Source organism: Lontra canadensis, unplaced genomic scaffold (genome assembly GCF_010015895.1).
Source record: "Lontra canadensis isolate GAN:19392208 unplaced genomic scaffold, GSC_riverotter_1.0 scaffold171, whole genome shotgun sequence".
Taxonomy (NCBI): Eukaryota; Metazoa; Chordata; class Mammalia; order Carnivora; family Mustelidae; genus Lontra; species Lontra canadensis.
Window position 1 is genome coordinate 1,084,883 of NW_022631165.1, and position 21,706 is coordinate 1,106,588.

The window sequence follows — 21,706 nt, forward strand, 5'->3', positions numbered from 1 at the left end:
TTCAGAATAGGAAATCTAAGAGCTTTACCATACCACGGATTTAACGAACGGATAGGAAACGGTGTAAGTTCACAGTCCACGTATAAAGCTTCGCGTTATCGCGTATTAAAAAACCACAAACCTAGAAAGCAGCTTACAGCAACTCAGAGTGTGTAACGCCCCCAGTTTACAAAGTGCTTGGCAGGGTCACCTGCGTCATTCCTGAGCCCGTGGGGCCGGGCGGGCTCCAGGGGTTGTGCCCAGGAGGCTGGAGAGGCGGCGGCCGCAGCCCAGGCTGAACACACAGGAACAGTCACCACGGGAGGGGCTGGCCCTCGCAGTAGGGGCAGGGGGGCGCGCCCGCGGCGCAGGGCTCGCAGAGCACGCGGTGCTGGCAGGGCTGGAGGACGGCACCGCGGGCGCACTCCCGGCACACGGCGCACTGCTTGGCTCGCAGCTGGAAGATCACCTGCGGGGGCGAGACGTGGACGGTGGTGGGGTCGGCGGCTTGCTGCGGCCGAACCGAGGCCCCAGGAAAACCACAGACGGGGCCTCCGTGGGACGTCGGGGAAGGTGGCCCCGGCTGCAGAGTCAGGGCCAGGGAACCCCTCATGAGACCTGAGCGGCCGCACAGGCACGGGAGGGGGCAGCCTGGCAGGTGGCCACCTCAAGGGGCTAGGACTACAGGGAGGCCCCAACCGCGCCCTGTGGCCAGCAGGCTTGAGGGGCTGGGCTCGTGGGCACCCTGACTCCGGACCCGGGCCTCCGGCCGAGAGAGCAGGCAGAGCCTGAGGGGCTGTGCGGCCACGGGAGGGGAACGGTACGTGAGGGCCGTGGAACCTTCCAGGTGCTCAAGTTCTCACAACAGGCCCTGGTGTGGAAGGGATTTACAGCCCAGGGTGGAGAACACAAAGGGTGGAAGCAGGCAGAGATCTGCGCGGGGACCCAGAGCGACCTCAGGGAGGGGCCGCGCTGGCTCTGACCCCGCCTGGCGGGAGGGGCGCCCAGCCCGTCCTCGTCCTCGCAGGGCAGAGCCGGCAGGGAGGGGACAGACCGGCTTGGCCAGCCTTCGCAGCTGCCCGGAGCCAACACCAGGACTCACCCCGTCCACGGCTTCCAAGTCCAGGCGCAGCCGACTCTGCAGTGAGTGCAGCTGGGGCAGAGGGACGGCGCCCAGGTCGGCGCAGCGCCGCAGCCCGCGGCCCTCCAGCTCCTCCTGCAGCCGCCGGAACTGGGCCTCCACCTCCTCCTTCTTCTGCAGGGCCAGCTGCCGCGCGCTGTCTGCCGCCAGGGCCCGCTCCTTCGCCTCCTGCGCCTCCCGCTGCCACGCGTCACAGGCCTGCGACCGGGGGGGCGGGGGACGGGGGGCTGCAGCGGCGGGCAGCACGGGGTGCCCCCACCCCCCGCCGTGGCGCACCTGTCCCGCCTCCCCGCCGGCCCCGCTGGCGCACCTGCTTCACCTGCCGCCAGGACTCCTCCCACTGCCGGATCTTCCTCTTGGCCTCGTCCAGCTGCCGCCGGACCCGGGCCAGCTCCGCGCCGCTGGGACTCGTGCTTGCCGGCGGGGCGGGGCCGCTGTTCAGGATGGGGGACGGACTGGGGGAGAAGCTGCCGGAAACAAAGTCCCAGATGCTCCCGGGGACGCCGTTCAAGCCTGTGCGTGGAGGGGACGGGAGCGGTCACTGGCGGCTGCGCTGAGACGCCACATCTGGGCCCCGCTGACCGCGACCCCCGCCCCCATCTTTTGCTGCAGCCTCTTCCCGGCCACTCAGGGCGCGTAAGCAGAAAAGGAACTGAGGTCAGAGCTGTCACCGTGCAAACCCTGGCCCCCGAAACCCCCTCGCCTCCGTCCAGAGGCCCCGGAGCTGTGGGGTCGCCTACGGGGAGGCGTGTGTGGCCTGAGCGCGTCAGGGGAGGCGCACCAGAGAACCGTCCCCGACGAGGAAATAACGCAAGGGCTGGTGCTTTTGGCACGCTGTGCGCTGGGTCCCAAGTGACATCCCAGGTTCCCCTGCTCCCAGGTGACAGCCAACTACGTGCACCGCCCGTCCTCGTGCCCCAAGGCACTGCCAGCAGACTGGACAGGGGACCTCTTGGGCAGTGGCCGCCCCCAAGTCCGGGCAGTGCGACCATGTGGGGGGCCCGGCTCACCTAAGGAGCTGTAGGACGTGGCGGAGGGGCCCAGTGCCCCAGGCTCCGACCTGAGGGCCGGCGGCTGCTGGGGGGGTGTCATGGCCGAGGAGACGAGAGGCCCCGACAGGGACTGGGACAGCGAGCTGAGCGGGGAGGTGGACAGCGACGAGGATGAGTGCAGGGACGGGGAGCGGGGCGGGCAGCCCGGGATGGTGACAGGCGCCGCGCCCCCCAGTGACCTCGGACCTGCGGAGAGCGGACGTGGTCGAGTGAGCGCATGGGGCTGGGGCCAACGTGACCACCGTGCGGGACCGTGGCGGCTGCGCCCAGGTCTCCACAGAGACCACGATGCTAGGCCAGAGGCCCCCAGGGGTCGGGGCTGACCACAGCCTGGCCACGGGACCCTCCGAAGAGGGAGCCCGGCCAGCCCAGCCAAGAGCCCCCGGTGCGCCGTCCTACCTGCCGGGCCCAGGTCGCCGCTGTCATGCTCTTCCCGCTCTCCGTCTAGGGCGGGGAGGCCGAGGTCGCGGGGGTGAAGGTCCAGAGCAGCACCTGGAGGACAGGACGTCCCGTGAGCGCGGGGCCGCGCCGGAGCCTGGCCGCTGTGTGAGATGCACGCTCTTGCCCGGACCAGGCGCTGCTAGGGTTTCTGGGACCCCGACACCTCTCGGCCCGTCTGTTACCGGAACAGAGGCCTGGAACAGCATGGGGCTCCCCACCTCCCAAAGCTTTCCCTCTCCTGCAAGCTGGGGTCTCCCGCCCCTCATCCCCTCCCCTCTGACACCGGCCCCCAGGCACCCGGCTCAGGCCCAGCAGCCCCAAGAGCTTCTCAATTCCAGCAGCTGCACAGCGGTCGACTCAGGGAAGGGGCGGCCAGAGGACACCCCCCGCCGGCCCTCTGTGTGACTCCCGGGACACCCGCTGGGCCTGAGCCGTCGCCATCTTCCGTCTGCAGAAGACCCCGGGGCGCTGAAGGCACAGCATGAGGTCAGCCACACTGCCCCACCGTGCGCCCCTCCGTGAAGCAGGTGGCCTTTCCCTTGTGGCTGAGCCTTGCTCTTCCCCTGCCGGCCAGCAGGCCTCCGACCCCCCGCCGGCCCGGCAGGTGCAGCAGGGACAGTCTCTGGAGATCACAGGGCGTCCCCCGCCCCCAGAGCCCCGGGTCCAATGGCCATGCCAGAGCCCAGGGCACGCACCCTGGAGGCCCAAGTTGGGCCTGCTTGTTCGGGGTCTGTGAGCCACACTTCTGGAGCCTTCTGCCTCGGCCCTGCCCCCAGCCTCCTAGTGTCCAAGTCCCCCTGAACTGTGACAAATGACAGCAAACCAGAAGCACCAGGGAGAAGAGCCACTGCTCATTGCTGACCACATCCCGCCCTTGGCTGGGCCCAGACTCCTGGTCGTGCTGCGGCTCCAGGGACGTGCCCGGAAGCAGCAGGTGGACCACAACCAAGGCCAACAGCTGGGTTAGCATCCAGGAGCGAAGCCCAAACGTCCGGCGGCTGCAGAGAAACTACCACCCTTCAAACGGTTAAGCATCTACCGCAATTACCCGGGAATGACTAGTTACCGGGGAAACCCGGGCAGGGAGGGGAAGAGGGTGAGACGGGACTTAGGAACCACCGCAGGCCTGGGACAGGCAGACTCCCCAGGAGCCGGCTGCAGGACGCCTGCAGATCAGAGCTGCGGTCTGGCCCCGCTGGGGGCCCTCAGCCACGCCACCCCTTCCCTGTCCCTAGGGCTGGTGGACACCGCTCACCTCCGTGAAGCCCACTGAACTGGCCGCAGGGATGGTGCCTCATGCTACGCTGGCTCCTAGCAGCCGGCCTAGAGGCAGCCCCAGGCTAAGTCCCCTAAGTCCCCCAGCACAGGCACACACCCCCCGTCCTCCGGCCCATGTGGAGGGGAAATGTGGGCTCGCTGGGGCTGGGACTCGGGGGGGGGGGTGGCAGGCATGGCCGGGAGCGCACAGTGGGGGGCACCGTGCAGGCACCCCCCGCCCCGCCCCCGGCCCTGCTTTGGATTCCGGCGCGCAACTGAACTGTACCCAGGTCGGCCGGCCTCCCTACTCCTCACCCGCACCGCGGGCCGGCCCGCTCAGAAGGAAACACTCTTCCGACAAAGGTTTTAGGGGCTCCTGTGAGTCCCATCCAGGGAGGAGGTGAGCACGCCGGGCCAGAGCCACCCCCACCGCAAACCGCTCTGAAGACAAAGAAGCCGCGGAGCCAAGCGCGCGACACGGGGCCGTGGTCCTCCGTGGGGCTGTAGAGAAAGACCCCGCGCCAGGGCAGCCAGGGAGCCCACCGTGGCACCGGCAGCCCCCAGCAGCCCCTGCACCGGACGGCTGCGGGGATGACGGACAGATAAGAGTCCCTCAGGCAGACACGGCCCAGCTGGGGCCCACAGGGCCCCTTCCTCCTGGTGGGCTCCCCCAGCCCGTGCTTCTCCGGCCTTTCTTTACAGCCAGGACCCCCACACACACGCCCGCTTGCTGGCCAGCTCCTTCCTAAGACCCAGCAGCACAGGCCACCTGCATCCTGGGGCCACCCAAACCGAGCACCACAGGAGGCGGCTTCCAACAGCGCCCCACGAATCCGCCCCACGAGTCCATCTCACTGTTGGGAGAGAAGGTGAGACCAAGGTCCACAGGGCCAGCTTCCTCCCACGGCTCCGGGGCAGGCTCAGTCCTGCTGGTGTTGCTGGCCAGCTCTGGCAGTTTTGGGCCGGTGGACACCCCAGCCCTGGCCTTGGCTGTCCCACGGCCACCCCTCCACGTCCAGGCCGAATTGTCACCTTCTTAGACACATTGCACTGGGTTAGGGCCCATGCACATGACCTCGTTTTACCTGGACTACATCCGCAAGGCCTGTTTCCAAATAAAATCCCATTCTCGGGGGTTAGAACTGAGAGCTACCTTCTGAGGACACATAATTCAACTCACCATAATGGGGGCCAAGGACAGACACCTCCACAGACCAAAGGCCCAGAACTCCTGGGACCCTCCTCGAACAGAACTATGAACTGCCCAGAGGGTCCACCTGCTCCCGGGCAAGACGCCGCTGACCCTGACGCCCCTCTCCCATGCCCACCCCGCGCTGACCAACCCCCCCTTGACATCCTGTCCCCACCTCACCCCAAACTACTGCCAAGCCTCGCCCTCCAGCCTTGCACCCACGCCTCCATGCTCTGGGAAAAGGCAGCACCCTCCCCTCAGCGCCACCTTGCCCTCCCCTCCCCTACTAGGACCCCCTTCTCAACCCTCCCACCCTCTCTGGGGGGCCTGGGGAGGGCCAGTGGCCCCTCCACTGCCTGCTCCACGGCCACACACTCTGCTTCAGCAGCCCTAACCCTGCGATGCCAACATCCCCCCACGCAGACACTCTGCCTCCTCCTACCAGGGAGAGGCCCACTGCCCCATCAGCAGCTTCCCAAACTCTGGGGACACAGGGCCACCCCTGCTGGTACTCCAGGGCTCACGTGCTCAGCAGGGCCCCAGGAGGAGCCCTCAGCCCCTCCATCCTCCTGGAACCCGCACAACCGAGGGCCCTAAGCTCCAGTGGTCTCTGTGGGCTGCTCCTTGTGCCCCACCACGCTGTCCCACAAGGGGTCTTTCTGAAATGCCAATCCTGGCACGTCAAGAGTCCTACCTCCGGTGGAGACTGTGCCCTTTGGCATGCTCGTGGCCACCGGGGCCAGACCCTGCCCCCACCGTGGCTCTTCCTCTGGGACTTATGACACTGGACACTGCCGTAGGCTGCAGCCTGGCCAGGCCTTCCATCGGCTCCCCTCATCCTGTGAGAACTTCTGCTCAGCCTCCCAAACCCTCGTTTTGCATGTCTGCCTGGACCCCTGCAAACTCACGGCTGAAAGGCAGCTCCGCCCCCCACCTGCCCTGCCCCCACCTCTCTGTGCTCTGCACGGTGGCCACAAGGATGGAAGCCCAAACCCACCCTTCCGGTGCAGGCCTGGGGTCCCAAGCCTCTGCCCGGACACGCAGGTCAGCCAGGCCTGGTGACGGGGCCTCAACCTTCAGCACCAGGTTAGGTGTGGCATGCTTCAACGCAAAAAGTTCTAGAAACACTTTCTGCATAACAAAAGCACAAATGAACTGACCATGGGGGAGAAGCAGCTGAACCAGGAGCCTTTCCTCACCTGTTAAAGATTCATCTTGTCACAGTCCCCCACCCCCACCCCATGACTCAACAGAGGCCCCCCTACCCCAGCCTCAGGAGCAGAAGGGGCAGAGAGGCACCGGCCGCCCGGGACACAGCCAGCTTGCTGTCTGGGGCCACCAGCTGCTCATCTCAGAGCAAGACCCGTGCCTGCTCCACATCACTGCTCTGAGTCAGACCCAAGTCCTCTGGGATGTTCTCTCAAAGGAAAGCAGAAAAAAAGTCTTTTAAAAAAGACTTGAACGCTTACAATCTAAAGCTAAATTACGTAAGCTGTGCCATCGGACCCAGAACCGCCTTGCCCAACCACCAGGAACCACCCAGACGTTCGTGAGAAATCAGCGGAGAGCTGCTGAGTAACGGCCCTGGCAATCCCCGGATCCTGACGTGACACAGCACATTCAGGAGGCCACGCGGTCCTTCAGGGTCAAGGGACACAAAGGGACAACGCGCACAGTGCACAGAATTAAAGACCAGCATGGGGCAGCCCTGGCGCAGGGTTGCTCCCCACCCAGGGCCGGATGCCCCCCAGCAGACCGTCCTCCCCTAAGACAGCATGGAGAGGCACCGGGCAAACCCACTCACCCACCGGCCTGAATTTCCAACAGTGCAGGTGACGATCCCCGGCAGGACCAGGCAGGAACCCCGTCGTCACCAGGAGCCAAAGCACCTCCGCTAGGTGATGCAGGCCCCCCTGGAGAAGCCCCGCGGCTCGCGCCCACGCAGGGAACCCGCGGGCGCCTCTGCAGAGCAGGTTCCCAAAAAGGGTCTGTTTGCATTCACGCCACTGACAGCCTCTAAGGGAGCTGGTATTGACCCCTGGGTGCCACCCCTGGCTGGGCACAGACGCTACGACAACGGGTACGAGCAGCACCTGGAGGCGAGGGGAGGTGCACCTGGGAAGGAGGAAGGTGATGGAGGGGGTGGGAGACACACTTCACCTGGGGGAGGGGGCTCGGTGCACGGGGTAGCGCACCTGGGGAGGAGACCCACCGGGGAGCTGGGAGAAGCAGGGAGGTGGGAGACGCACCTCACCTGGGGAGGTGGGCACGTGGGGACATGGCGCACCTGGGGAGGAAGCGCAACCCGGGAGGGGTGTTTGCGCTCCTGGCGGGAAGGCGCGTCGAGACGGAGCTGGCTCTCACCTCGCCCGGGGTGCACAGCTAGTTCCGCATAATGACGACCCACACCCAGACGGCGCGGGGCTGACGATGCTGACTCACCGTCCGCCGCGCCGCCGCCGCCGCCGCCGCCGATTCAAACGCAGCCCGCGCCCCGCCCGCCCTGCGTCGGGCCCGCCCCCGAGTGACGCAACCCTTCGGCCCGCCCCTGGGTGACGTAACCCTGAGGCCAGCCCCACCCACCCGGTGCCGGCCCCACCCCCGAACAACGCAACCCTCCTACTCACCGCGCGCCAGCCCCGCCCCCGGCGACGCACCCCTTAGATCTGCGCCGGCCCCGGCCCCGCCCCTGGTGACCAAACCCTTTGGCCCGCGCCCGCCTCGCCCCCGCCGCACCTGTCGGGGCGCCGCGGGCAGGTGCGCGTGGGCGGGCCCCGCCAGCCCGAGTCCTCGGAGTCCCCAGTTCCTTGCCGCCCTGTATGTGGGTCCCCAGGGGGGCGCGCACCTCCTGACACCGGCCCCTGGAGGCGGTGTGCCCAAAGCCCACGTCCAGGTGCCCGAAGGGGCTTCGCCTGGCAGGGCCGCTTTTGTTCAGGTGAAGGACCTTCCCTCCCGTCCAGACACGCTCCGATGTAAACGAGCACACCACGGAGCACGCCATGGCCCCGGGCCCGGACCCTTGCCCTTGAGGTCGCTGCGAGCCAGGTGACCACAGCTCCCGCGGCCAGGCCCTCCGTCTCCTCCATATTCCATCTGGTCTCTGGATGAAGGCTTTCCCACCCTTGACTCCCGGCCACTCCCGGCAACGCGCTCCGTCAGGACTATTTCGGGGTCACTGTTTTAATCGGAAACCCGCTGGTATGAAGGGGAAGGCAAAGGAAAGGAAATCCGCCAAGTGCCCTGAAAGGATTCCACTAAAGCCACCAGTCACACGGTTAGTCTGCAAACAGCATCTACTCACCAGCGCTTACTCATTCCCTGTGGGCAGAGCACCGTAAGGCCAGAACCCGAGCCACACCAGCCTACGTGAGGCCGCCGCCGCGTCTGCACCCGCCAGCCCCAGTAGGTAGGGCAGGCTCTTGCCAGGCACCCCGCAGCCTGGGGGTCCTCAGCAGCAGGAAGGCGGATGGCGAGGGCCCTCCTGGGACCAGAGGGTAGCTCTGAGGACTCCTAACTGGGCCCGTAGACTGGGGTATGACAACCCGTGATGATCTCCAGAGAAAACGACGACAGCAGCAGCTCCTGATTCTAACAGCAGTGGCACCGAAAACGTACTCTGTCAGCAGGCAATGCTACCTCTGGGCAGCTGGTTCAGGGAACACTTAGGTGAGCGGAAGAAGGACCTGCAAACGCTCCGTGACACAAACAGGCCGAGGACCCCGATGGAAGGGTGACGGCTGGGGACACTGAGAAGACGCGGATTCCCTGGGGGCCGCCACACTGCCGCGAGGCCGCTCTCGAGGTGCAGGTGCCCCCAGCTCTATCCGTTTGGGGGTCTGGGGGCAGAGCTGAATGTGGCCTCGCCTGCTTAGGGCAGGGATTTTCTTCCCTGATCAGGAGTCTCCAATTTTACTATGACTACCTGTGAACTGGGAAAATAAGCTTTTCTTTTTTTTTTTTTTAAGCTCTGTGTTTGACACATAAAACCCAAAACAGTAAAATCAAACATGCCATTCAGAGCAACAGCTTCCTGGCTCCTTTCCAGCTGGAAACAAAGGCGTCCAGCACGCACCACCGCGTGTGCCCAACCCGGGCTCGCGTCTTTAACCACACGTGTCCGGCAGCCAAGCGCCTCAGTCCAGCATTCTCTAGGGGAGCCACTTAGAGACACACGATACAGACGGCGCTCCTTGCATAACTAACCACTCAGCCCCCAAGCGCGGCAGGGGACCTGCTCAGTGGCCAGACAGCTCGCACACGTGCCCCCCCCCACCTCCGAGTCTCTGCCGGCACGTGCGACTTGGCTGAGTTCTCCAGCCCACTGGCCACGTCGAGTCCACATCAAACCAGAGACCTCTGTGGTTCAAGAGGGACACCTTGTTCCATCCCCCATTCCAGGTCAAGCTAAAACACACGTGTGGTTGGTTTCGCTTATAAGAAAATAGACGCAGAACCCACCCATGAAGGAGGTAAGTCTTGAAGCAACGCGCCGGTCTAAGGGAGAGCCCGAGGGAGAGCCGCTGGCGGTCCTCACAGCCATGTGGACAGGATTTCCAGAAAAGCCCAGAGCATGGAAGCAGGAGTCACAAGTTTGAGTCCACCAAGGAAAGAAGGTCAGGGCTCGGGGGGAAAACCGGTGGGGGGATGGGGCAGCTGCACCAGGGGTCCCCTCTCTGCCCCCAGCTCCCCCTCCTGGGGGGAAAGGCCAGCTCGACTCCAGAAGATTCTTCAGCAGAGGAAGCAGCTCCGAGGCGGAGCCCATGCAGGAATGCCAGGGCTGTGCGGCAAGACATGCCCGGCCACAGAAGGTCTCCCGGTTGTAGATGAGTGACCCTTTAAAGACCCTCCTGAGAATGAGCACGGGGCGGGGAGCCCAGCCTGAGCCAGCGATGCGGACGCGCCCCGGGGTGGGCCACGACGCGGGAGCAGGACTGCGTTCACCTGTCCGGCGTCCCTCACATCAGCAGAAGGGACCACAGGGCTCCGTGGCCCCTTCAAGTCCAGGATTTGCCATCTGCATGGCCGCTGGAAAGATACTCTCCTTCCCGTCCTGGGCTGGCGTGACCGGGGTGCCCGAGTTTAAGGGGGTGGAAAGCAATGCGCACACACCACCGGGCCACCGGCCATGGACGTTTACCTCTGGGTAGGAGCATGCCATCCCCGGGCTGGCCACCTGGCGTCCAAGTGGTGCCCTGACACGGGTACACAGGGGCCTTCCCGGTCCCCTCCAGTCCCCAAGAGAGCAGGTGAAAAAGAAAGGGTGCGCTCCAGGACTCCCAGTGCAGAGGACGGACGGCACTGGAGCTAACTGGGCTGGCCTCTCACCGGAGCAACTTCCCTGTGGTGCCCACGGCCACACCGTCCCGGCCAACCCTGGGACAGAGAACACGGCAAGAGCCACGAACAGAGCCCCTGCCGAGTCTCCCTTTCCCAGGACAGAGATGGGGACTCGGGTCAGGCCAGCAGTGCGAGCCCTCCGCAGCTGTGGCCACAGGTCGCACTCTCCCCGCTCCACACCCCTCCTCTCCCCTGCTCTCAGGACAACCGTCTCCCTCTGGCCGGACTCCAATCTCCTGGGTCATCAGTCCCCAGACCCTCAAGGACTCCCAGCAGCTAAGGATCACTCAGCCACGCCACCGCCTTCAGCCGGCCTCGTCCCCAGACCCTCCGCTCTCGTCCTAGGGCCAGGAGGCTGCTGCTAGGGGGCGTGTTTCTAGATCACAGACAGTACAGCCACGGGACAGGTGCCCAATACACAGTGGCTTTTCTACAACAAGGAGCCTTCTGCCACATGTCCTGACACAGACCCCTGAAAAGATACAACGTGAGTGCGAAGTCAGGAAACCAGGGAAGTGTCAGACTTACCTGGGGCGGGCTCGGAAGCACCACTGGGGGGCTCGGGCGGGTGGGCGCAGGCCGGGAGGGTGGGCAGGGCGGTCGGGGAGGAGCTGCCGGAGCCGGTGCTGGACCCCACGCCAGGGGCGAGCGGGTGAGCCACTGCGGACACGGACAGGTGGTTCTGCGCGGAGACACAGAAACAAGATGAGTAGCGGGCGCGGGGAGCAGCCACGTGACTGCTCCGTGATGGAGGCCACGGGAGGGGGGCGCGGGGACAGTCACAGACGGGACGGCTGGCTAACGTCCAACCCCACAGCAAATATAACGCAGTGCGACTCCTCCAGATGTTTCAGAAGGTCTTGAACTGCCTAGTTGGTTGTGACGACCAGGACAGGCAGTCACTGGCTGCCAATCACCCAGGGACGGGCACAAATGCATCTAAAAAGTGTCCTATTTAATGGCCTTTTCTGCAGAAACCGTTTCGAGAGCAGATACACGGCAGTAAACAAAAAATCCACCAAAAGGCATCAGCAGAGAGCCAACACCGCTTCTGAAAACAGAAAAATAATCTCATGACCCAAGAAGGGTAAAAAGCAGAGGGCAAGGCGCACGACTTCACTCAGTAGCCACAGAGCAGGACAAGTGCGGTCCAGGAGCCCGGCCGGCAGCGCGGCGGCGCACCAACGACCCACAGCACCAGGACACGGGGCGAGCCAGGGCTCGGGGCCCTGCAGGTGGCACCCCAGTCACCGTGCTGTCGGGGACCGGTAGCCACGCGGAAGGGAGATGTGTGGTGTCTGGTTTTTGCTTCAAAACGGGACAGAAGTTAGCTTTGGGCAGGGGCCGCGCCAGCCCAGGCCGGGATGGCTTTACTACTTGGTCGGCCCCAGTTACGTTTTCCATGATGATGACGATGACGACGATGACAGGAACAGAAAGAACACGTGCTTCACGAGGGGAGAGCCACCCTGCACAGACGGCTCCTCTGAGTGTTTCCCGGATGGTGGCTGCGTTCAGCCCCCGGTGCAGACACCAGCCGCGAGCACAGGGGACACTGTGACAGCCCCTGCCACACGTGTGACATGAGCCTGAACCACCCAAGTCTGGAGAGCAAGGTCCCCGGGCTCCCTGGGCTCAGGCTCCCGCTCCGTCCCCAGCTGAGGCAGGAAGGCAGGGCAAGCAGCCCACCATCCCCCCACACGCTGAGCCCAGCTAGAAGCCGCCGGCCTGAGGCTCCTGCTGTGGCTTCCCCTACCCACGGAGTCACAGTGCAAAGATGTGTTCCTGGCAGACATCAGGTGACACTCCATCCTGAAACCTGAGGACACCCTCACTCGTGTCTCCCTGGGGCTACATGGAGGGAAGGTCCGGCACCGGCAGGCACACAGGTGTCCAGAGGCAAGTGAGGGGTCCCCAGAGGACCGTCAGGCCGGCCTCCAACCAAATGGCCTTCAAACTGGGGGGTCCCAGGGAAGTGCTGGGAGCCACTCGAGTGCCCTGGGAAGCCCCAGCGGGGCACCTGCTGTCCCGGAGGCTGGCTCTGGACGGGACGGAGGGCATCTCTGGGTACAGGTGGGCGGGAGCCTGAAGAGGAGCCTGGCAGCTTGCTCCCGGCTGCTGGCGGACATGAGGATGCGCTGGGGGCTGGGGGCCAGCGCAACGTGCCCCGGGGTGTCTGGGCCGGTGGGTGCCTGCCTGGGTCCCCCGGTGAACCGGTGGTTATCGCCGATGTGTCCAGGTTCAGATTCTTAATGAACATCTTAGAGTTTTGATTCCCTTGCAACATCACAAAATAACTAAGTTGCATTTTCACTTCCAATCCCTTTCTGCTGCTGTCACGGCTCCTAAGACGAGAACGAACCTTCGCGACTTGGCCCGGCCACGATGCAGAGCCCTCTGGGGGCAGCCGCAGACCAGGCCGGAGGGAAGCCGGGTGCGCCGCCTGCAGAGGACTTAGGAACAGAGCCCACAGCACAGATCACGATGAGAGGCGACATGCTTGCCCACAGGGGCACGTCGGCAGCCACACGGCACCCCAGGCCTTCCAAGCACGGATGGCGACAGAAAGATCAGTGTTCTGGGTGCTGAGAGCAGCAGCCAGTGTTAGCGGGGAACCACGTCCTCACGGGAAGCGGAAATCGCAGACAGCGCTGGACGCAGGGGAGAGCGCCAGGCGAGATGGAGGGCCCGGCCCTGCCCACGCAGGGAGGAGAACTTGGGGACCTCAAGGGCAGCTGGGGCTGTGGCTGACGCAGCCCCGTGGTGGGCTCTGTTCAGGAAGCCCCAAGACACACGCAGACGGGCCACGAAGGGCACCCCCCGCTCCCTGTGAGGACAATGCCGGGGGCTTCTGTTGTTTCCAAAGTGCAACAGCAGCATTTTCTGAACATTCGAATGAAAGACGGAGGCACAGGCCAGTTTGGGAAGAAGGCAAGTGGAAACACAAGGACACCACAGATGGACAGCGGCCGGAGAGGTCTATGGGAGCCTCAGCAGCCAGGGCTGCCCCCTGCAGTACCTGCTTGCCGTCCTGCTCGCTGGCCCGGTGGCTGCCCTCGGCAGGGGACTCTCTCCGCTTTGCCTGCAACAGAAGGAGGCAGTGGTGGGCTCCAGGCACACAGACCCCCAAGCCTCGCTCACGTGCACGAGGCCGAGTCCAGACGCCTCAGGAGACAGCAAAGGTGTTCATGTCGCTACCCTCCCTCGGGTCTGAATCTGTCTCTCCCACCTGCTCCCTGACCTCCGACCTCCGGGCTGGTCCTGGAGGGGAGGTGGGGCAGGAAGGAGGGAGCTCTGCACCGCAGCCCCCACTCCCCAAGCCCACCAGCGGTCAGGCTTGAGCTGGAAGCAAAGGGCTCTTCCACTAAAACTGCAGAAAGCCTGGAAGGCGGGGCAAGCTTCCTTCGTGAAGGCACGCCCTCCCCTCTCCCACGCCAGCACCGTGTTCACAGAACAGGCCTCACTAAGTAACCCTGGCCTGACGTTACTTCCCCCATACATTTACCGTCCCAGAGTTCACCACCCTGGAATGAGAAACCCCGTTGCTTTCGTCTTGCCGCTCCTGAACGGTTCACTGCTCGTTGTTAAAAGGGGCTGAAGCTGCCACATCTAACTGCTTCTCTATGAAGACTTCTAAATGGATACATAATAACCCTTTCCTCCTTTTATCAGTTTAATTTGCAGGGGCCCGGTCTTGAACCGAAGAGGGTAGTGGGAAAGGTTATTTTCTCCCCTACACATACAGAAACCCTGACTGACAAGCCACCTGCCAGGCCCGCTGTGCCCAACGAAGACTGTGCTCAGAGCTCAGCATCGGCTCTGCCCAGGTCAGCATCAACACAAGAACCGTGGACCAAAACGTCCTTCAGATCAATGGAATATTCTGATTTTTATGACTCATTTTACAATATGTGAATTCACAGCGGTGGCTCAGGGCATCCTGGCCTTTCTACCTTTTTTTGGCTTCTGGAATCACAAAAGAACCCAGAGTGATCCCCAGGGGGCGAGGTGGGGAAGGTGTCCAGAGAAGTGCTGACCAGGGCCCCTCCTTTTGCAGGGCAATGGGCCACGGGTTCAAGCCAGATACTTCTGGATCCCCTGCAGCTCTCTTGTCCAGAAGTGACCTCCTCGCTGCAGAGCGGGCTGAGGGCTTCCAAAGTCACTGACCAAAGACCTATCTATGCTTCCAGGCTAAGTGACACTGAGGAAAGCAAGGTTACCCCGAAACCATTCTGCTTGCCTTCAGAATATAGGGCTCCCTGTGGGCAACCTCATCCCTTCTTCCAGGCCTGGACACCCCACACCACATTCCTGTGACACCCAGTGTCAGCTGTCCCCATGCCAGTCCGATTCCAACACCCTCTGCCTGGGGTCAGACTGTCACCTGTGTTTCCGACCGACCACTGTCAATCAGGACGCACACAACTCCCCTCGGGCCTGGCCACCTTCTGAAAGAGCTCACAGGGCTTCAGGAAGGACTTACTTACATCAATTTATTGTGTAACGAACGACAAAGGGCAAAGAACGCAGCCAGCCAGAGCTGCACCGGCTGAGGTCCGCGAGAGTCCCACGTGCGGGCCGGGGCGGCCTTCCCAGCACGGAGATGCTCCCCACCCCGGAACTGGGGGGTTTTCACAGAAGTTCGTCCCATTAGCTCCATCCCCAGCCCCTTCCCGCCCCCCGGGCCACATGGGCTGGCGCAGAAAGTTCTGAGTTTCTAACCGTGGCTTGGCCTTCCCGGTGACCAGCCCCCGTCCAGGAGCGCGGAGGAGCCCACCCAGAGACACCACCTCAAAAAAAAAAGAAGGTTTTATCACCCAGGAAATTACACGGGTCTCAGTAGCTGTTGTCAGGAGCAACATACAGGTTTTCTAAGATTTCACAGCCTGACCCGGCGGACGAGCGCCAGCACACGGCGTGTTCTGGGCAGACAGGGCGGGTCTGCAGCGCACACGAGGGCCGGCGGCGTGCCGGGGAGACGTGCCTTCCCACCCCGCGTGTGAGCGAGGGAGTCCAGCCCCGGAGTCCTTGAACCCGGCACGGCGTCTGCACACAGGGAGACCCAGCTGTCCTCAGGTGTGCCCGACACAGGGACGCGGCCTGAGTGAATCTGACGGTGCCCCAGAGGCGCGTGGTTTTCGTGCCGAACCGCCACTGGCACAGACCTGCTCACGGCGCGAACGCAGCAGCGGGAGGCACACGGCGCACGGGCCAAGGTCTGGGGTTTGACGTCGACCCTCACAGGCGACGGTACTTGGGAGTGAGGCAGACCGAGGGGTGTGGCCGCGAAGCCCTCCCTGCACAGCGCCCACCCGTGTGATCTCGTCCAGACCTGGTGCCTGGCGGCGGCCAGGCCGGTGACGCCCCCAACTGGGCCCTCCCGGAGGGGCCGCTACAGCAGGAGACCTCAGGAAGGTCTGGGCCAGTGCGCCCCGGGGTTGCCGCCAAGATGGTCCGCACGGGCTCCAGACGTCAGAGCCGGCCCACAGGAGCGCGCTGCCCTGCTCGTGTTTTACTTTAACAGACACGAACTCACAGGAGCACAAGCCTCCCGCAGCGGAGGGCTCTGCGGCACTCGGCACGGGCACGAGGCTGTGGGAGCACAGACTAGCGCGCGTCAGACGTCCGTCCCCCCGGGAGCTTGCCCACGGCCAGGCACCCATTCTGCCCACAGCGGGTCCACTTTTTAAATTGCCAAATAACTTAGGAAAAAAACATAAAAGACGTTTGCACCAGGCCGTGTCCTCACCAGGCCGTGTGCGCCGGGTGTGGTCTCACGCTCCCACACCGTCCCGGAGGAGCCCAGGGCTTCCATCAAGCATGCTGCCTCCCTGGGTACAAACCGCCCCCCACAACAGGCTCCATGCAGCCCAGAGCCTCAGGGAGGCCCAGCCAGAAGCCGTCTGACCACCACCTAAGCCCACAACTGCCATGGCCCTGGGAACCACCAAGAGGAGAGAGGAAGGGTTTCCTGCCGTGTCAGTGAGGCTACGGGCCGACTGGTGGTCCAGAATGCTCTCGGCTCAGTCTGCCAGGGGCCACCTAGCTGGGCATGCAGAGGGCCTGGACACGAAGAGGGTCAATGGCACAGAGAGGGGGGGGGCCTCTGTTTGGTGGCCATGGGGGGGAATCATGCTAGACCCCCCCAGTGCTTCTAAGCCAGGATGGTGGGGACACAGCAGGCGCCCGACCGTCCTGGGCTCTAGGCTCAGACACCAGTACCCACGGGCAGAGGCCGCTCCATGCCGGCTCACCAGGAGCGCAGCCACGGCCAGGCAGCAGGACACAGAGGGGCGCAGGATGGCTTGCGACCCGGTGTCTCAGTGGCCAGGTTCCTTGCAAGTGAGTTCCACGAAAAGCACCCAGTGGGAAGGTGGGTGGGAGATGCCTACGCGCTTCCCGTTTCCTCAGACAGGGGCACTTTCTGGGGAACCCTGACAGCCAGCCGCCCCCGTCCTGCAGGAGGGGCCACTCTCGCACCCCCACAAGTGTCCAGGGGTAGCAGCCAGAAGGAGCCCCCGCCCCACAGACACGAGGGTCCCGACTCTCTCCGTGCCTTTAGCAAAACTGCAGCACCAGCCCCAGGCCCAGCTAGCCAGGGGCCTCCCGCCCTGCCCGGTCACTGCCCCTCCCACCACACTGCCTACCTGCGAGGGGTCCCGCCCGGACCCGGAGCCCCTTCCTGATGCCCAGCCCAACGCCGCATTTCCCGTGTGGTCGGAGTGCGTGTGTCCGGCGAGGCTGAGTCAGCCCACCCAGGCCGGAAGCCAGCCAGACTTGCACGGACTTCTAGAAGGAGCCGCCGACCCCACATAGAGACCCCGTCCATCCATGTCCCTAAACGCCATGAGGCCTGGGGTGCCCTCCCCAGGACCCTGTCCACTTACGTATGCAGGCCGGCCGCTGCTGGCCGCGGAGCCGCTGGTGGGGGCGGGCGCTGGGTCTCGGCAGCCCCCGCCGTTGGCCGTCCCGAGACTCTCTGCAAGGAAGGGGGGGGCGGGCCGTGAGCCCCCGCGGGCTGGAAACAGAGCCAGTGCAGGGTGGCCGGGTCCCGGGAGCCCCCACGCGAGGGAGGGAGGGAGGCCTGGTGACCACAGTCCTCCCAAGTGACGGGAGCGCCACAAAACAGACAAGGAATTTCTACGAGACCAGCCACCCTCCCCATTAGCATAGAAAGCAGACGGAAAGCCAGGGTACAACTGTCCTTACTGGAGCCTGGGCCCCACAGGGCAGGGTGGTCCCTGAGCGGGGCGGGGGCCCGGCCCAACACGGCCCTAGAAGGCCTGTCGTGGGCTGCCAGCTCCCCTCCTGCTCCAGGCGAGCGGGAAGCCCAGTGGGAGGGGAGCCGCGGGCGGCCGCGTCGGGCACTCACTGTCCACGTGTGCGAAGGCGCAGAATGGGCCCCGTGGGCAGTACCCGCTCTGCCGCATGTCATTGCACTTGGTGGATTTGTAGATCTAAGAAACAAAAGCAAAACAACGAAATCAATAAAACTCAAAATAAAACAGGGATGCCCGGGTAGCTTGTCAGTGAGGCACCAGGCTCTTGGCTCTGGCTCGGGCCACGGTCTCAGGGCCCGGACCCCACAGGAAGCCAGGGGTGCCACGTCACAGCTCAGAGGACCCCACTCCCAGTGTCCGCAAGGCTTCCTGAGGACGGGTGCGCCGGGGTCCCCTCCCTGCCACAGAGCAGGTTGGACTGTCCTTGAAATCACACGCAGAGTCGACTGACCACTTAGCGTTTTCCGTAAGAGGCCCCGGATTCCGGGCGCGGCATACAGCGGCCACTCAATAAATGCCCGCGACGTGAACACGGGCGTGAGCTCCACGGTCAGCCCGGAGCCGCCTCACCCAGATCGGAAACGCACTCACGGTGCCTACAACACTCGGTGCTGGCCACCAGCTCCCCAGGACCCTTGAGGGACAGACCCCCAGGCCCTCCGCACCCCCACCAGATCCCACCCAACATCCTAGGGAAGCCTTCCCCTGCCTCCCACCTCCCCTGCCCCACGAATGCCACTCACTCTTCACTCTCCTTCCCTGGGGCTTCCGGGACCCGGGCCAGAACAGGACCCCCCGCCCGACAGCCAGCACAGGCCACACGGCAGCCCTCCTCCCGGGCCCATCGCCTGGCCTAGGCACTGACAGGTCCCCATTCCCTGCTCACCGACTTGACTGCTCCACCCCTGTCCCCGGCTCTCCCCACCCGGCCCCCCTCCTGCAAGCGGGCTTGGTTCACAGGGATCAGCACACCCCACCCTCCCCACCCGCCCTCGAGGCCTCATGCTCCACCCGCAGCTGCCCTGGTCCTTGTGCTCTCCTGCTCCCCAAAGGGGCTGATCTGCTGGGGTTTTGTTGATTTTTTGATTTATTGATTTGGCAGAGAGAGCACAAGCAGGGAGAGAGGCAGGCAGAGGGGGAAGCAGGCTCCCTGCTGAGCAGGAAGCCCAAAGCAGGGCTTGATCCCAGGACCCTGAGACCATGACCTGAGCCGAAGGCAGAGGCTTAACCCACTGAGCCACCCAGGCGCTCGGTTTTGTTTGTTTTTTAAAGATTTACTTAACTGTTTGAGAGACAGACAGAGAGCTCGCAAGCAGGGGAGAGGCAGAGAGAACTTCAAGCAGACTCCCAGGTAAGCGCGGACCCCGACGCAGGTCCAGTCTCACGACCCTGAGCCCACAATCTGACCAAAGTCAAGAGCTGGCCGTCCGGCGGCAGAGCAACCCCCACACCCTGCGCCCCACTGGTTTCTTTCTTTCTTTTTTTTTTTTTTTTTAAGATTTTATTTATTTATTTGAGAGCGAGACAGTGAGAGAGAGCATGAGCGAGGAGAAGGTCAGAGGGAGAAGCAGACTCCCCATGGAGCTGGGAGCCCGATGCGGGACTTGATCCCGGGACCCCGGGATCATGACCCGAGCTGAAGGCAGTCGTCCAACCAACTGAGCCACCCAGGCGTCCCCACTGGTTTGTTTCTGACACAAACCCAAGCCGTGTGCTGCTCAGCTCAGCGGACTTTGGCCAACTACACCCTTCACCAGCTCCTGGGGGTAGGGGGGCAACATCTGAGCCCCTAGAATGTCCTGCCTGGGAAGTATGTCCGTTTACCTGGTCGTGCGCCACACCGGAGGGTAACAACGTGATTTATGGGGGCAGCTCTGGGCCCCACGGTCTCAGCTCAGCCTTGGGAGGGCGGGAAACTCAACCATGGCCACATGACCCCTAATGAAAACCCTAGACACTAAGAGCCAGGGGGGTTTCCCTAGTTGGTGACACATTACCGCTGAGAAAAGTGGGTGCTGGCCACACGACCCGCTGGAGGACAGAGCGGGGTGCTGGTGCCTGCTTCCCGGGGACCCCGCCCCACGCGGATTTCGGCCTGTCTCCTGTCAGTCGTGACCCCTAACCGAGGGCACCACAGCACTGCTGGGCTCTGTGAGGCCTTCGAGCAAATCACGGGACCCGTGGGGGAGTCCGGGGGACCCCAGACCCAGAGGGAGACCCGTCCTGGCGCAGGCTGGGAGGGGCGCCGTGGCTCATGTGTGAGACGGACTCGTACCTCGGGGTGGAACTGCTGCTCCGCGCGGGAATGGCAGTACTGACAGCCGTCCCCGCTGTCACACCTCGCGGGCTCGCCCCACTCGTCACCGTGCTTCACGCTGGGACACGGGGTGGACCTGGGGGCACAGGGTGGGGTCACCAGGGACACAAGAGCAGGGGTTCTTCCTGCGCGCCCTGGGCCATCCGGCTGTCGCGGGATTCCCCCACATGCAGGACAGCGCACGTGGCCCCGGACACGCCGTCTTCCCACCAGGACACGCGAAAGCAGGCCGAGCGCCGCCTCGACCCAGACGGGGACTCGGGAAGCCTGTTTCTATTTTCCACAAAAGGTAAAGCGAGGCTGAGTCCACGCCCCCCACGGTCACGAGTGGAGCCCATGGGGGCAGTGGCTGGACCCCTGCAGCCGGGGAGCCGGCGGGCCGGGCCGCGCACATCGAGAACCCGCCCCCGGGCCTCGCTGTCCCTGCACTCGCGGGCAGCGGGACTGCCCTGTCCTTGGATTTACAGGAAGAATCACCCGCAGAAGGAAACGGGTCGTATTATTGTTATTCTCTGGCACACGTGTGGCCTGGACACACGGGAAATTCCCCTCCTCTTCTCCGGTGCGTCCCTGGGGTCACAGGGGTGACTCGGCCTCCGCTGAGGAGCGCCCGCGGCCCCGAAACGACGGGGAGGGAGAGCCCCGGCCGGCCGGGCAGGCTCAGCAGCGGCGAGTCCCTGCACGGACCCGGCGGAGCTCGGGCCGGGCCCCCACGCCCCAGGGCTCACCGGTACTGGAACCTCCTGGGGTCCCGGCGGCGGTCCCGGCTGTTGTGGTAATGCGGGCACGCGTAGCCCTGGCGGCACAGGCGTGGCGGCTTCGGGCACTGCTCCGTCTTGTAGCTGCCCAGCACGAAGTTGGCGTCTGAAAAACAGGGGTCGGCGTGGGAACGTGTAAGGAGGAGCAGCCCCCGTCTCGTCGACGGCCCAACACGAGGTGTCCGCCCACGGCCGCGCACGGAGCGCGGCGCCGACGCCCGCCACAGGCCGGCGAACAGAGAACCTGCTGCTCGGGGCGTGGCCAGACTCAGGGGACCAGCGACCGCGGGGTCCCGCCACGGACCCGCTCACAGAAAGGGCGCGGGGGCGGTGGGGGTGGCAGGCACGGGGCTGGCCCAGCGGCTGGGACAGAGTCTCACGCTAGCTCCCGACGGGGCTGCTTGACCCCGAACGTTCTGGAAACCCTGCAACGGACACCTGAGCTCTGATGTAAACGAAGGACTCTGGGAGGGAAGAGCTCGTCCTCTCTGCTTGCCGGGGCAGGGGACACGTGTCCTGCAGCAGCAGGGATGGGGACACGGAGCACAGGGAGTCACGGGATGTGCAGCAACCCCCTGCCCCTTCCCATCCGTGGAACCAAACACTCCCCCCCCCCCAAGCAGGTCTATGTTTTAAACGGTTAATTTCACGCTCTTTGAAGGGCATCTCAAAGCAAAAACCTGCAAAACGCCACTGGGGTCATTTAAAAGCGGAGCCGACAGGACATTGTAGAAACCGTCCTGCTCTCGGGCTGGCTGCTAACGGGCGAGCGCTGAGCTCCGTGCTGAGGGGCAGCGGGCAGCCGCGGGAGGGACAGCCCAGCCCTCAGGAAGCGTCTCCTGGTCCAGCCGTGCCGGAGTCCGTCTCAAACACGTCATCAAAGACAAGAGCGGTGGCCCACACAGGAGGCCGTGGAGAGAGCAGAAGGGGCTTGAGGAACAAAAAGGCCGAC

The 21,706-nt window shown here is 64.3% G+C and overlaps 1 protein-coding gene across 1 annotated transcript in view; it reads right to left on the reverse strand.

Annotated features, from left to right (window-relative positions):
• Positions 1–289: 289 nt before the first annotated feature.
• Positions 290–21,706, reverse strand: part of UNKL (unk like zinc finger) — a 33,439-nt gene continuing 12,022 nt past the window's right edge. Inside the window, exons 5-15 of the mRNA XM_032845896.1 lie at positions 20,725–20,860; positions 19,955–20,072; positions 17,772–17,856; positions 17,287–17,378; positions 13,419–13,481; positions 10,928–11,081; positions 2,572–2,664; positions 2,131–2,358; positions 1,431–1,633; positions 1,082–1,318; positions 290–448 (exon numbers count right to left, since the gene is read on the reverse strand). Of these exons, the coding sequence (XP_032701787.1) occupies positions 293–448; positions 1,082–1,318; positions 1,431–1,633; positions 2,131–2,358; positions 2,572–2,664; positions 10,928–11,081; positions 13,419–13,481; positions 17,287–17,378; positions 17,772–17,856; positions 19,955–20,072; positions 20,725–20,860 (1,565 nt within the window). The 3' untranslated portion in view covers positions 290–292. The remainder of the gene's footprint in view (positions 449–1,081; positions 1,319–1,430; positions 1,634–2,130; positions 2,359–2,571; positions 2,665–10,927; positions 11,082–13,418; positions 13,482–17,286; positions 17,379–17,771; positions 17,857–19,954; positions 20,073–20,724; positions 20,861–21,706) is intronic.